The 15,400-nt window shown below is 42.0% G+C and overlaps 1 protein-coding gene across 2 annotated transcripts in view; it reads right to left on the reverse strand.

Annotated features, from left to right (window-relative positions):
- fer (fer (fps/fes related) tyrosine kinase) overlaps window positions 1–15,400 on the reverse strand; it is a 416,238-nt gene that overhangs the window by 184,828 nt on the left and 216,010 nt on the right. For both annotated transcript variants that reach the window (XM_041185738.1, XM_041185739.1), the window contains exon 12: window positions 12,757–12,879. In XM_041185738.1, the coding sequence (XP_041041672.1) occupies window positions 12,757–12,879 (123 nt within the window). The remainder of the gene's footprint in view (window positions 1–12,756; window positions 12,880–15,400) is intronic.

Consider the following 15,400-nt stretch of genomic DNA (forward strand, 5'->3'; position numbering starts at 1 on the left):
GTTTCTACCTTTCTACAATTTGTCCAAAGCAATCCTGTAGCCTGAGTTTCATAAGACACTGGCATTTACTAAAATGTGCATTCAACCGTACCAAGAGTACTGCAAATATTTAATAATTTAAATAAATATAATGCAGTTATGGGGAGCTGTCAGCATTGTGCATCGTCTGAGCTAAGGAGAGTGTTATCTGCATTTTATTAACTTTGGAGAGTGCTTGCACTGCATTGTCAATGGAGAAGTTTGTGCTGTGTGCTTTTGAACTCTGACAAGTTATGCCTTCAGTGCCACTGTTCTTCGGGCAGGATTTTTTGGTCAGTGGCAAAGCAAGTGCACTTGCCACTGACATGCAAGAAAGCTGTGCTGAGAAATGGAATGATCTCTGTGGTAAGAACTTTAACTCTCTCGACATGCAATTGATTTAATGAGGATTCCCAATGTTGAACTAAAGCGATGTCATCAAGCTGTCCAAGCAGCAAATCACATTACAGAATTCTCACAAGCATCCAATCAGCACACGTAAAGCATGAATAATCAGATAATCAAAAAAAGCGTGTGAAATGAAGGTTCGGACAGACACACAGGGTGGAATCATCCCAGATTTGCATAAAGTACGGTAGTGGGTGGGAAAAAAGTCATTTCACTCACCAGCCAAAATGGTGGGTTTTCATGCCATATTACCCCATTCCCATCTAATTTACTATGCAGCCGCAGGAAACATGCTGGCTCGCTGGCGGGCGGTCTCCGATTTGCCTGCCACGCCGTTACCTCGCCGCTTCTCATGCAGGGTGCCATATTTAAACTGCAGCCGCACATGCACTTCTTGATGCTTGCAGCCCAGGAGGGCACCAGTGAAAACATGAGCCCCAAAGCCAAGAAGAGTTCAGCCCCGCCCCCCATTTCAGTGATGGATCCCTGCAGCGCCTTCTGGACATCATGGAGGCCCACTGCAGTGTCCTCTATACCTGCTCTGGCTGCAGGAGGCCCATCAGTCTCAACACTCTGCCCGTGAGCCCAATAAAAGTGATGTGGTGCTGCCTGCAAGTGCCGCCTGAAACAACGTAGGCAAACAAACCTCGAAGTCCTGAGCAAAGTGCAGCCCAGCAGGTGCACGTCACTTATGTACAGTAGTGAAGCACGTCAGCGTACAATCAACTGACATCTCCAAATGATCCAGCATTTGGGGGGAGGGGGGCGGGGGGGTTGTGGTGTTGGTGATTCCAGCAAGCAGGGCTTATAATTAGATGAAGCTGTATTAAAATGATGTTCCCAATGGGAAATCAGACCTGCCGATTACAGACGAAGTCGTGAAACTGATTGCAGACCTTCCTCCCAGATTGTCCGCTCACTCCAGCGACAACGGGAATGGGAAAATCCGCCCACAGAGTTAGGGTAAAAGCTGAAATATCATGAAAAATATCGTTTAAAAAAAAAGGTATTGAAAAGAAAACTAAGGTGATGATTTATAGTAGAGTTCAAGTAATCATGGGCAGAATTTAATGTAGCCTGTTGCAGCAGGAAAGATGGGGGGGGGGGGTGGGGGGTGCTAGTCGCTGAAAGGCATTGCCTCCGATCCTCCTGTGCCCCCGCATCTGCTGTGGTCCCCAGCCCCGATTGGCTGGCAGCTCTTGGAGGGTGGAAGCTCCGCCGCCGGGATCATGAATCCTGGAGGAAAGCCCAACAGTGGCCGGTTACTATGTCTCATGTTACTTTCTTGAGTTTAACCAGTTTATTACTTAACAGCCGATTATTTATAAAAATACTTGGTCATTGAGCAAGATAAGAAACATTACTCTTGCTTAAAATGCTCATTCAATGTATGAATTTGAATAACCTGAGACTGGCATTCCTCTGATCGAGGTCATATAAAATGAATCATTTTAAAAATAGAAACTTAAGCAAAAAGGTTCTCATCAAAATTCTTGTGTCAGAAAATCTATTTTACGAATGTTTGAAAAAAAATAAAATTAAGCCGCAAAATAGAAGACTGCTGGGGAGGGGAATAAACAGGAGGGGTGGGGAGGGGAATTTTATAGGCCTATGAAAACTATTGTTTACTTTTACTGAATAATTGTCAGTAGTCAATGTATATTCCAGTTTACAAGCAGCAGGGCTGACATTTTAGGATTGTATTCCAAATCTGTATTTTAAATTTTCAATCCTCCATAGTGAGATTACTTTGCTCAATGGTACATTTATCTCCAGAGTGCCCCAGACCTACTAGATCGCACCATAGCATACAGGAGAAAAATGTGCTACAGAAGACTAACCTTTGACAAAGTTCTCACAACTATATTTCACAAGAGGGCCTGAATTTTACATGCAGTAATTGGGACTGCTGACTGTGAGGAGCAGCCAAGCACAGGTGCTCCCTGTGGTACAAGAAGCTGAGCAATCTGCTGTTGAGCAAGGGCCTGCAGGGAAGAAGCAAACAACAGCAGCTGGCAGGCATATGTAGAAGAAGGCACTAACCTACCTTCAGAGGAGACTGGCCCAGACTGACATACCTACAAATGTCAGAGCACCAATGCGTGAGAAGACTCTGTGAGGAGACAGCAACATCACTCTGTGACATACTGGCTGGCAAATTGTGTAGGTGAACATCTGGTGCCTGCAGGTCCAAGGTCCAAGTGACATGCTATTTTTTCGCCACAGAGTCCTTTCAGGAGTCATCTGAAGATCTGCACATCACTGCATCAAAGTGTTCACAGATGCTATGTTCCAGCTTGCACATGAATTTATCTCATTTAGCAAGGACAACGCCAGTCAGGCAGAAAGAGCCAAAGGTTTCAGCAGCATTGCTGGATTTCGAAAGGTGCAAAGCATAATAGATTGCACACATGTCCATTAAAGCACTTTACGGACAGTCAGGAGCAGTCATCAATGGGAAGGGGTACCATTCGATTAATATTCAGCTTGTAAGCGACCACAAGCAATGGATAATGCAGGTATGCATGCGCTATGCTGGCAGCAGTCATGATACTTACATCCTTAAACATCCAGGTGCCAGGGATGTTCATCAGGCCAGAACCTTTGAATGGCTACCTTCTGGGAGACAGAGAATAGCCTCTAAGGAAATAGCTTATGACACTGGTACAGAACCCATGGACGGAGCCTGAGAGATAGTACAATGAAAGCCACTCAACCAATAGGGCACTCATTGGTCTGCTTAAAAAGGAAACTCCAATGTCTGGGCAGATCAAGTGGCACTGTGCAATATGCACCTGCGAGACTGTCACGAATGGTCATTGCCTGCCTGGCAATGCACCACCTAGACCTGTTAAGAGGGGAAGCACAGGCAGAGGGTGATTTGATGAAGACAACCCCACCCTTGATGACTACTACACCAGATGTGCATGCTGGTCCACATGATGCCCGGGAGACTACACAATCTCTTATCATGAGAAGATTCTATTGCAATGCGTCTCCAGCACAACATCACCTTCTTGGTCCTTCCACCTTCTCATTTTATCTCCGATTTATGAAAACCAGGGCTGCATCTGCTAACGGCAATGTAGAGTCAACAAATAATGCCGAGCAGAGGGACACACATGAACACAAACTCCTCCGACACCATCTAGTTTTTCCAATTAAAACCATCACATCTCACACATATAATGCACAAATGCAGCCAGAGAATCATGTAAAAACAGAAATCATTTAATTGCAAAATAAATGAACATACTTCATAACTCTCAAATATGAAAAGCATCTATGTGAACCCGTGTGTGACTAAAGTGCCTTCTTAATTCTTAAGGTGCTAACGGCATGATGCTCCATCCTCGCTGCCAGCTGTGCTGGAGACACATTTCAGACCATCACGCCCCTTTGCCTTGGATGTCTGTGGCCGCTGATTGCCTGAGGCCATGTTGTCCCCAGTGTGATAGGATTCTCCAGCACAGTGGCTCATTTGTCACTGCGGCACTTGGAGGCGTTGGTGCCAATGGCAGAGGGGCAAAAGAGGTTGTCTACATCAGATACACCCTGAGAGGTGCCCCCCCCCGATGGCGTCAGTAGCTGCTCATACACCGCCATGAGGACCGTTTGGCCCTCCCTGCTTTCCTGAAAAGAACCAGGACGTGGATATGACTCCAGGCTCCTTGTCCCCTTTCACCCTGGCTCTGGACATCAGAGCACAGAGGCAAGGTGATAGAGTGCAGCTCAAATACAGACCCAGTATCACATCAATGAACTGGTGGGTTTGGCACTGCATGATAGTTGCCAGTCTCTCAATGAAGGATGCCCTGCATTCTGAAGAGTTGCAGTATTCATGGTCTGGATGGACTCCTCCAATATCCATGCCAATGCACGCATCCCCTCTGGAATCTCTGCCAGATCTCCATGTGCCACGCACTGTACGTAAAGTATCTGCTGCCTGAAAGATGACTCCAGAGGCTCATTATCAGACGGCGCTCAGCATATAGGTCACCTCCAGCACTCCTCCGAGTGCCAGAGTCCTGCTCCCTTTCAGTCTTCAACATCTAGTCTTGTGACTGATCAGCTCTCACCAGTGTTTGGATCCCTTACAGCTGAGTCGCGCATATGAGGTGCATGTAACTGTGCTGTGCTGGTGCGTAGGCTAGCAAGACTCCTTCGGGGCTATTGGCTTCTGCTGCTGATGTTTGACCTGTGGGGGAAACAACAAAAAGGGAGAATGAGAGGCACCACTGTCATTTGAGGTGAGTTCAGAGAGACACGCTTCCTCAAAACACTCGCACCACTAGGAGGTGGTAGGCAGTGTTTCAATCTTAGCCCCTTCAACATTGAGGCACATTGTCCTCCGAGAATGCTGCAAGCCTCCACAGTCAAAAGCCACCAATCTACCTTCCCGACAGCCACCCCAGTTTTCAAGACAGTTGCCCTCTCCCATTCAGCACTGTTTGCAGGAGAAAAGACAGCAGCCAATTTGCATACAGCAGGGATATCAAGGTGTTCAAAGATGCTATGTTCCAGCTTGCACATGAGTTTATCTCGTTTAGCAAGGACAATGGCAGTCAGGCAGAAAAAACCAGAGGATTCAGCAGCATTGCTGGATTTCCGATGGTCTAATTTGCACACAGCAGGGACACAGAAGTCAATAAGAAAAATTATCAGATAATTTTGTTATTTTTAATAATAGTGATTTGGTAGGTAGGATACCAGGAAAACTTGGCTCTTCTTCAGACGAAGCCAAGTCCACTTCAGAGAGCAGAGAGGTCCTTGGTTCAACATCTCCTTTAAAAGACGGTACCACTAGCAATGCATAAAGTCTTGCACTTTAAGTGTCAACTTTGATTACATGGCTCAAGATTTCATGATCGTCTGTTTCAGAGGTGAGAGTTTTTTCTTTATTCATGGGGATGTGGGCATCACTGACTTTGTCAGCATTTATTGCCCATCCCTAATTGCTCTCGAGAAGGGCATGATAAGCTGCCTTCTTGAACCACTACAGTCAATGTGGTGTAGGTACGCCCACAGTGCTGTTAGGGAGGGAGTTCCAGGATTCTGACCCAGTGACAGTGAAGGACGATAAATTTCCAAGTCAGAATGGTGAGTGGCTTGGAAGGGAATTTCCACATGGTGGTGTTCCCATATGTCTGCTGGCCTTGTCCTTCTAGACGGTAGTTGTCATGGGTTTGGAAGGTGCTATCTCAGGAGCCTTGATGAGTTCCTGCAGTGCACCTTGTAGATAATACACACTGCTGTCACAGTGCATCGGTGGTGGAGGGAGTAGGTAGTGTGCTAATCAAGTGGGCTGCTTTGTCCTGGCTGATGTCAAGCTTCTTGAGTGTTGTTGGAGCTGCACACATCCAGGCAAGTGCAGCATATTCCATCGCACTCCTGACTTGTGCCTTGTAGATAGTGGGCTGGCTTTGGAGAGTCAGGAGGTGAGATACTCGCCACAGGATTCCTAACCTCTGACCTGCTTTTGAAGTCATAGTATTTATATAGCTAGTCCAGTTCAGTTTCTGGTCAATGGTAACTCCCAAGATGTTGATCGTGAGGGATTCAGCTTTGACAGTGCCATTAAATATCAAGGGGCGATGGTTAGATTCCCTCTTATTGGAGATGGTCATTGCCTGGCTCTTGTGTGGCAGGATTGTTACTTGCCATTTGTCAGCCCAAACCTGGATACTGTCCTGGAGGATGGGGGTTGGTGGGGCAGAGCTCCACCATGTAACAAACATTTTGATTACCAATACATGCTATTTACACTCTATATTATGGATTAGTGTTGAATGTTTAGAAAAATGTTTAGTGAGGTTGCATCCAAAAGGGATTTAGTTTTTATATTCGTTCATAGGATAGCAAGACCAGCATTTATTGCCATCCCTAATTGCCCTTGAGAAGGTGCTGGTGAGCCACCTTCTTGAACCACTGCAATCCATGTGGTGAAGGTAAACCCACAGTGCCATTAGAGAGGAAGTTCCAGGATTTTGACTTAGCGACAGTGAAGGAACAGCGATATATTTCCAAGTCAGCTTGATGTGTGACTTAGATGGGAATTTGCAGGTGGTGATGTGTCATGTCTGCTGTATTTGTTCTTCTAGGTGGTAGAGGTTACAAGTATGGGAGATGCAGTTGAAGGAGCCCTGGCTTGTAAATGGTATACGCTGCTGCCACTGTGTGCTGGTGAAGGATGAAGCAAATATTTAATGTGGTAGACAGGGTGCCAATCAAGCAGGATGTGTTTTCTTGTATGGTGTTGAGCTTCTCGAGTGTTGCACTCATCCAGGCAAGTGGGAAGTTCCAATCACACTCGTGGCTTGTGCCTTATAGATGGTGGACAGGCTTTGAGGAATCAGGAGGTGAGTTACTCACCACAAGATTTCTAATTTCTGACCTTGGCTTTCGAGATACAATATTCAGCACCCATGGTATTCCACCCAACCATACTTATGCTCCATGACAAAAACTGAGAAAGCAGAAAGTCCCAGAGGTAGATATTATAAATTGTTTTCCCAACATACATGCAATGCATATGCAAGTTCCAACCATTAAAAATATTGTAAGCTTTTTTTTAAACTGGATCAACATTCACAAATTTATCAATGGATTGTTATTGATGACTGTTCAAGGAAGTATCCACTGGTAATGTACACAATTTCAAATCTGAAGAATGAAGATTTACTTCAGAGGCACATTTGTCTTCCCATTCCTTGCATGGTTGCCCACTGTCTGAAAATATGCTGGTCAACTATAACGGTACAGATCATGTCACTTGAGATTTTCCATGGATTTTCACTTTTCACTGAATTCAAAGAATTCATCGGTGTTTCATTTGCACCATGACACAAAGAACTAAATATATTTAAATAAAAAGCATATTAAAGATTGGCATGGAGTTAACATAAAAGACAAATTATTCTTAGACTTACATTTTTGCAAAGCCAAGTTTCAGACTTAGTTAGATGCGTAAATTCAAGAATTATTGTTGCATTTCACTTAATAGATGCTACACCGAGAATTTGGTTTAGATTAAACTGCCCATTCCAGGTATTGGTCTGGTAAACCTTCTCTGAACTGCTTCCAACGCATTTAAATTCTTCCTTAAATAAAGTGACCAATACTGTACACAGTACTTCAGATGTGGGTCTCACTAGTGCCTCAATCATTTATGCCACTTGCCAGGTATATCTGCCAAAACCTTTGCTGCTCATTTACAAAGCTCCACCCTTATGTGAGTTTCTTCAATTTATGCAGATAATGCACTGGCATAAGTTTGCACCTGCAAAGTTAAGTGTAGCACAGTCCAGTCACCTGATAATGGTCTAACTGAGTTTTCTGCAGATCAATAGCAATTTGCCTCATGGTATTTCGGAATTTTTCTTAGTGAGACCAGCATTACATGTAACCAAAGTGCTCTCAGTCACAGGGCACAAAAAAAAATTAAGGTTCCTGCTTCCCTGTCATATGTTCAGCTGACCAAAGCAGCTTGAATCACTTTCACAATCAGTATAATAATGGAAAAGGAAAAGGAGCAGCTGAGAAAGAAAGTCTGAGAGCCAAGACAGAAGATAGCTGCCACTCACTTTTACCCATATTAACAGTGCTGCATTTCTGTTTGTTTTACACCCGATTTTACATTCCAGCATGACCTATACAGGAATCTTGGGTGCAAGTTCCTGTCTACAAGATTGGCACAGCAACCGGTGTAAATTTGAGTAATTTCTGTGCAAACTCCCAGAAATTTAGGGCTATTATCTTTCACATGCAGCCCACTCCATTTAATTCTAGCTAACTTGAATCTTTTGAGAACGGTAATCAACTCTGAATCATTAGATATACAATTATATTCCTCTGAATCCCAAAAATCCGATGCAAGTTGTTTTACGTTAGAAGCTTATCAACCAGAAGTATGAACACATCAACAAAACTGATGTCCAATAAACTGCACTACAAAATGTTTTTGTGAAGCAATGTTCAACATAAATGTTAATATATCTTCTCACAAGCTTGTGAAGAATGGTTAATCTAGCTCTAAGTGATTTTCTGTTTATTTAAACGACAAAATATGTTATAATACAGAACTTATTCTTCCTCCATTACCCACTCCCATGCTATTTAATACCAAACTATAATGCTTCATTAATAACATATTGAAGTCAATTAAGACTAAAATTCTGACAATTAAATAAAATAAATTACATCAGCATTGTACTGTAACCGCAAAATCATTATGACAGCTTCCTTTTAAAGCTCGCCTGTGGGAAAACATTGAAATAACAAGTGCTTTTCAAAAGCAATGATAAATATATTTAGGTAGCAAAATAGCTAAATTCCAAAGAAATAATTAAATTTAAAATGATAATAACAAGCACATCAGCCAAGAATCTCAGTTAATATCAGTGGATAAACATTAAATTGAAGAAGAAAGCTTTTCTTTTACTTTGGTTAAAAGTCCAAACAAAGGAATGCTACACAAACATGTTAGGCGTTCATCATTTCATAATCACCAATTTCTAGTCTATCTGGTTACATGCTAAGTGGACAAAGATCAAATTTCCTTTGAATGGCAGGGTCCTGACTGACATTTTACCAGAATATTCATAAGTACATATTCCTATTGTTGTCAAAACCTATCAAGAACCTAAAAAATATTGCAAATCTACAATTGTGATAACTTATCATTCAGTTGATTTATATGCAAAGGCATTCTGGTGGCCCATTGCTCGTGATACCAAGTACTGGCACTATTGAATGGAAAGTAAGTTGTCAGAAGCATATCACATTTTGGGATTTTGAACATTTTTTCATGGGACGGATTTGGATATGATATCAGTGTTGCTTCTAAATTAAAACAAACTTTAAAAATGTTAAAAGTCACCTTACAGCCTTATGCTTGAACTGCTAGAACAAGGAGGAATTGGTATGCTCACGAGTTCACCCCAAAGTCAATGAGCAACCTTTAAACCCGTTAGCAATGACAGTCTCAGGCAAGTGGTGCAGATGCTACAAATGCAAAGATTTGTATCTTGGGGCATTAGAATACTGTTGAAGATAACCTGAAAGCTAGTTTCAAAAGTAGATTGTTTTTCAATCCCTCTGAACACCAGCACTAAATAATAGTTTCTTACTACTTAAAAAAATTGTTTTTTCATTTTTCCTGCCAAATTGAAAAACCAAACCATATTACACTCCATCTGCCACCTTGTTCACACACTTAAGCTATTCATATCCCTTTGCAGACTCTGTGCCCTCCTCGCACTTTACTTTCCCACCTAGCTTTGTATTGTCAGCAAACTTGGATATATTACACTCAGTCCTATCATCCAAGTCATATACAAATATAGGTATATGTAGATTGTTAATAGCTGAGGTCCCAGCAGTGATCCTTGTGGCACCTCACCAGTGCAAGCCTGCAAAGCTCAAAATGACCCATTTATTCCTTCTCTGTTTTCTGACCTTAAATCAGTCTTCTGTTCATGCTATATTACCCCAAACTCTTGGAGCCCTTACTTTATGCATCAACCTTCCATTTTATCAAATGCCTTACGAAAATCCAAATATATCTTGGCTTGTCATACCTTCACAAAAGTTGAATGCATTTGACAAACATGATTTTCCTTTCAGAGAACTATGTTGATTCTGCCCAATCATATTTGTAAATACTCTGTTACCACTTACTCATAATTCAATAATCAATTCCAGCATTTTATGGACAAGTGATGCCAGGCTAACTGATCTATAGTTAACTGTTTTCTCTCTCCCTCCTGTAAATTTGTTATTTCCCAATCCAATGGGACTGTTCTAGAAGCTAAGGTATTTGGGAATATCACCATCAGGGCATCCACCAATTCTGCAGTCACCTCTTTTAGACATCTAGGGTGTTTGCTGGATCTTAGTCCCATTAATTTCTCCAGTGCTTTTTATTTTACTAATATTATTTATTTTAAGCCCTCATTCTCATTAGACCCTTGGCTCCCCACTATTTCTGGTCTGTTTTTTGTGTCTTCAACTGTGAAGACAGATACAAAATATCTGTTCAATGTCTCTATTTCCTTATTCCCCACTATAATTTATGCTGTCTCTAAGGGATCTACATTTACTTCTGCTGCTCTCTACCCTTTTTAAGTACTTGTAGAAGTTGTTAAAATCTATTTTTATATTTCTTGCTCATTTACTCTCATATTCTATTTTCTCCCTCTTGATCCTTTTGCTGATTTCTGTAACTTTCTCAATTCTCAAGTTTACCACTCTTCTTGGCAATATTATAAGTCTCTTCTTTTAATCTTGTACTTTCCCAAACTACTTCTGCTAATTTGATTTGTCGAGTCTAAAAGATGATTGAAGTTTCCCACAATTATTACATTGTTTTTATTAGAGATCCTCTTATTTCTTGACTAATACTCTATCCAACAGTACAGCTTCTGTCAAAGGGCTGATAACCCCTTCCCAGCAGTGTTCTGTATCTTGTTATTTCATATATCCACCTATACTGATTTTATTTCCTGCTCTTCTAAGTCAAGAACATCACTCACTTTATTATCAGGGCTACCCCATTCCTTTCCATGTTGTCTGTCTTTTGGAAACAGAGTACCATGGAATATTTAGGTCCCAACTTTGGTCAGTATGCGATCATGTCTCTGTAATTGTCATTAGATCAAACTATTTATCTCTAGTTGTGCCATTAATTCGTCTATTCTGCTACAAATGCTTTGTGCATTCAGATATGCCTTTAACCATAACTTAACATTTTTTCCTGATTTGACTTTATTCATTGCTGCACTATTACCCCTGTTAAACTCTGCCCCTTCCTGTCATGCCAATTATCTTTACCCAAATTGCTACACTCCTCCATGGTCTTGACTTATCTCTTTTGATCTGTAAATCTCCCTTCACCTGACCTCAGCCCCATCTACAGTTATTCAATTTTGCAGGACACTGGTCCAAGCCTGGTTTAGGTGGAGCCCATCCAAACAGAACAATTGCCTCTTTCCCCAGTACTGGCGTCAGTGTCTCATGAATCAAAACCAGTCTTCCACATCACTCAGTGTCAATCAGTCAGCTCTTCAGTCTGACCTATACCAATTTGCAGATGGGTTAAGCAGTAATCTACAAATGTTTACTTTTGAGGTTCTGCTTATTAATTTGGACATTAGCTTCACAAACGTCCTCACGAGAATGTCATTTCACATTCTACTTATGTCGCTGGCTTCTATACGGGCCACAACAACTGGATATTCCTCCTTCCACGCCATGTTCTACTCCAGCCACAAAGAAATATCCTTAATCCTGGCATTAGGCAACCGTCATAAGCTTCAAAATTCCCAGTTGCAAATGCAAAGAACAGTACCATACCCTTGACAATACTGTCCCTAATCATTACAACATCCCTTTTTACTCCTCCCTCCTTGAAATCAGTTTGCTCATCCACCCTGTGTATTTTGCTCTCATCAACACAGGCAGTAAGAACCTCATCCCTGTTGGATAAGGGCAAAGGCGAAAGCTCCCCCAGCACTGCTCCTGCAGTCCCCTTATGCCTGACTCTCGGTCACACCCTCCTGCTCCTGGCCATGAAATAGCATAAGGGGTGTGACTGTCTCCTAGATTAAAGTATCTAGGGAACTACCCTGCCTCCTTGATGCCCACAATGTCTGCACCTCAGACACCAGCTCAACACCTTTGAACTGAAGTTCCTCGAGGTGCAGACACAGCAGACGTGATTGACCAGGTGCTCTCCGCAAATACTCCCATGCTGCAGTTTCAACTTTTTCTATTTATTTACTTCAAGTTTTGTATATAACTAACTTAGCTTCTAGTTTTTTTTTAAACTAATTACATCATCTACTTTAAACTACAGGTGGTTAAATATTTACCTGTTAAATGGACCATGACATGTGCTTGAGGTAAAAAGGAGCTCCTCCTTCCCCCTGCACTGAATTCCCAATCCCATTAAATGCCCAAATTTTACACTGGTTATGATGCGCTCCATATGACCACCTCAAAGAAGGTTCAAACTATTCAGGTCATAGCAAGGTGCGAGGGCATAATCTAGGTTTGATATTTCAAATTCATGGACAGATTGCATGCAGACAGTCCTGTTTTACTGTGTACTCAGATAGCAATATGACATGGGTCAAAGTTGTTCAAGAAAAAAAATCTTGCTTCAATAGCAGATACCAGATGGAATTAGAACATTTAGCAATTAAAACAGCACAACATTGAATGATCGGTAAATTATGCACATTTTTGAATGCTGCCTTAAGTCAACTAATTTCACAAAGACATCAGTAATTTAAAAGTGAAATATAAAATCCAATCATCTGAATTTCCTACCTTAACAACAGCATTCAACAGCACCACTCCTGATTTTTTTGTTATTACTTGCTTTGTAGTGTAGTGATGTTCCATAAGCTGTGGGATTGTTGGAAAACCAGTTCCTTCAAATCGATACTGATTCTGTGTAAAACGTTAAAATAAAATATCTACAAATACTAATCAACTGTAAACAACATTTAGCAGACCAAAATGATATAATAAACAGTCTAGCACTGTACAGTATCAGCTACTTACAGTTAGGCTGATAAGTGGCAATAAATAAGTGACAAACAATGATCCATGTGCAAACGAGCAGGTCCAGCATTTCTATTCAGTGGCTTTCACCTAACAACAACCTTGGGGTTAGGTGGGGGGGGGGGCGGGGAGGCGGTGGTGGAAGGGCAAGGACCATCACCAGCCAAAAGTTGAACAGGACTAACCATGTCACTACTATGCCTACAGGAGTAGGGCACAGTTTAGTAGCCGGGGACAAATGTTTCACCTCCTTTCCCCTCAATGTTTTTTCAACACCAACAAGGTAAAGTCAGGAATGAAACTGAATTCTCATCACTTGCCTGGATGAGGGCAATTGCCACTATTTTGTTAAAACCATAAAGCAGGGCAGTTTTGTTTATTAAGAATTCACAGGAGGAAAGGGGGCTATTAACAAAATCCAAGGACAAACAATAAAAGTAAAAACCAAAGGGCGGTTAGAACTCCAAGCCTCAAAGAAAATCTCCTACAATAAAAAAATGTAAATACCAATTGATTGTATTAAGGACAGAACTTATGGAATGCACGCTTTTCTGTGTGAAAGTGCCCTACTGTGAAAATAGTAATAAGGTTTAAAAAGAGCAGGGAGAACAGAGAGGTTTCATTTTAAAAAGAGCAGGGAGAGCAAGGAGACTTCATTTTAAAAAGAGCAGGGTGACTTCATTTCAAAAAAGAACAGGGAGACTGTCATGTGAGACCAGTGGCAGAGTGACGTCACAAACCAAAACATGGCGCGAGTGCAGGGAAACCAGCCGATTGGTGAGTGTTTCTATTACTTAAAGTAAAAGTAAGGTCTTTAGTTTGTATTTAGGTCTCTAGCCTTTTTTTTTCTATTTTTCTTAGTATAAATATAAGATCGATACTGGCGTAACAAAAATTAATAACAATAAAGTGTAAAGAGCAGGGATACTAGGTTAGTTAATTACTAAATTAAATAAAATACGATAGTGATGGCAGGATGGGTGATGTGTGGGAGCTGCTGGACACCAAGGTGAACCAGAGCAAGCACCTGTAGTAAGCGTTTGCAGGTCAAGGAACTTCGGATCCGAGGTGATGAGCTGGAATCCCAGCTGCAGACATTGCACTACATCAGGGAGGGGGAAATTTACCTGGACACTTTGCTCCAGGAGGCAGTCACATCCCTCAGATTAGGTAATTCAAATATGGTCTGTGATCAGGGACAGGATGGTGTAAATGCAGGTGAGGCAGGTATGGGGACCCAAGGGGGTAGTGTTCAAGGAGCCTCGGCCCCTGCAATTCTCTAAGGTTTTTGCAAGCTGTGTGGATGAGAGCGGGACTGCAGGGAGGTGAGCGAACTGACCACAGCACCGTGGTACAGGGAGCCACTCAAGTGAGGGGAGGAATTAGGAATGTAGCAGTGGTAGGGGACAGTATAATTAGGGGGATAGACACTGTTCTCTGTAGCCGTGAATGTGAGTCCCAAAGTTGCCTGCCCAGTGCCAGGGTTAAAGATATCTCCTCAGGGCTGGAGAGGAACTTGGAGTGGGAGGGGAGAGATCCAGTTGTCATCATCCACGTTGGTACCAACAACATTGATAGGACTAGAAATGAGGTTCTGCTGAAAGAATTTCAACAGTTAGGAGCTAAATTAAAAAGCAGAACCTCCAAGGTAATAATCTTGGGACTACTGCCTGAACCACAGGCAAACTGGCATAGGGTAAATAAAGTCAAGGAATTAAATGTGTGGCTCAAAGGTTGGAGTGGGAGGAATGGATTTATGTTCATGGAGCACTGGCACCGGTACTGGGGTAGAAGGGAATTGTTCCAGTGGGACGGGCTTCACTTGAACCATGCTGGGGAGAGTGTTCTGTCAAATCGATTAACTAGGGCCGTAGAGAGGGCTTTGAACTAAATTAAGATGGGGGGAGGGTTTTGGAGAGGGTATATGGAGGCTTACAAAGCAAAAGGATATGGCATCACTACAGGGCAGCTAATTACGTAATGATACCCAGAGTGTACAAACATAAAAAAAAACATCAAATAGGGTCAAAGAGGAAAAAAATGGTAAAAGGGCAAAGTTAATGGCTCTTTACGTAAATGCACATAGTATTCGGAATAAAATGAATGAATTAATGGCACAAATAGAGGTGAATGGGTATGATCTTATAGACATTACGGAGACAGAGGTTACAAGGAGATCAAAGCTGGGAACTAAATATCCAAGGATATGTGACTTTTCAAAAGGACAGGCAGGAAGGAAAGAGTGGTGAGGTAGCTTTGTAAGTACAAGATGGAATAAGTACAATAGAAAGAAATGATCTGGGATTAGAAGATACAGAATCCATGTGGGTGGAGCTAAGAAATAACAAGGGGTAGACAACACTGGTGGGAGTAATTGATAGACCCCCTAACAGTAGCTATACTGCAG

Source organism: Carcharodon carcharias, chromosome 4 (genome assembly GCF_017639515.1).
Source record: "Carcharodon carcharias isolate sCarCar2 chromosome 4, sCarCar2.pri, whole genome shotgun sequence".
Lineage (NCBI taxonomy): Eukaryota > Metazoa > Chordata > Chondrichthyes > Lamniformes > Lamnidae > Carcharodon > Carcharodon carcharias.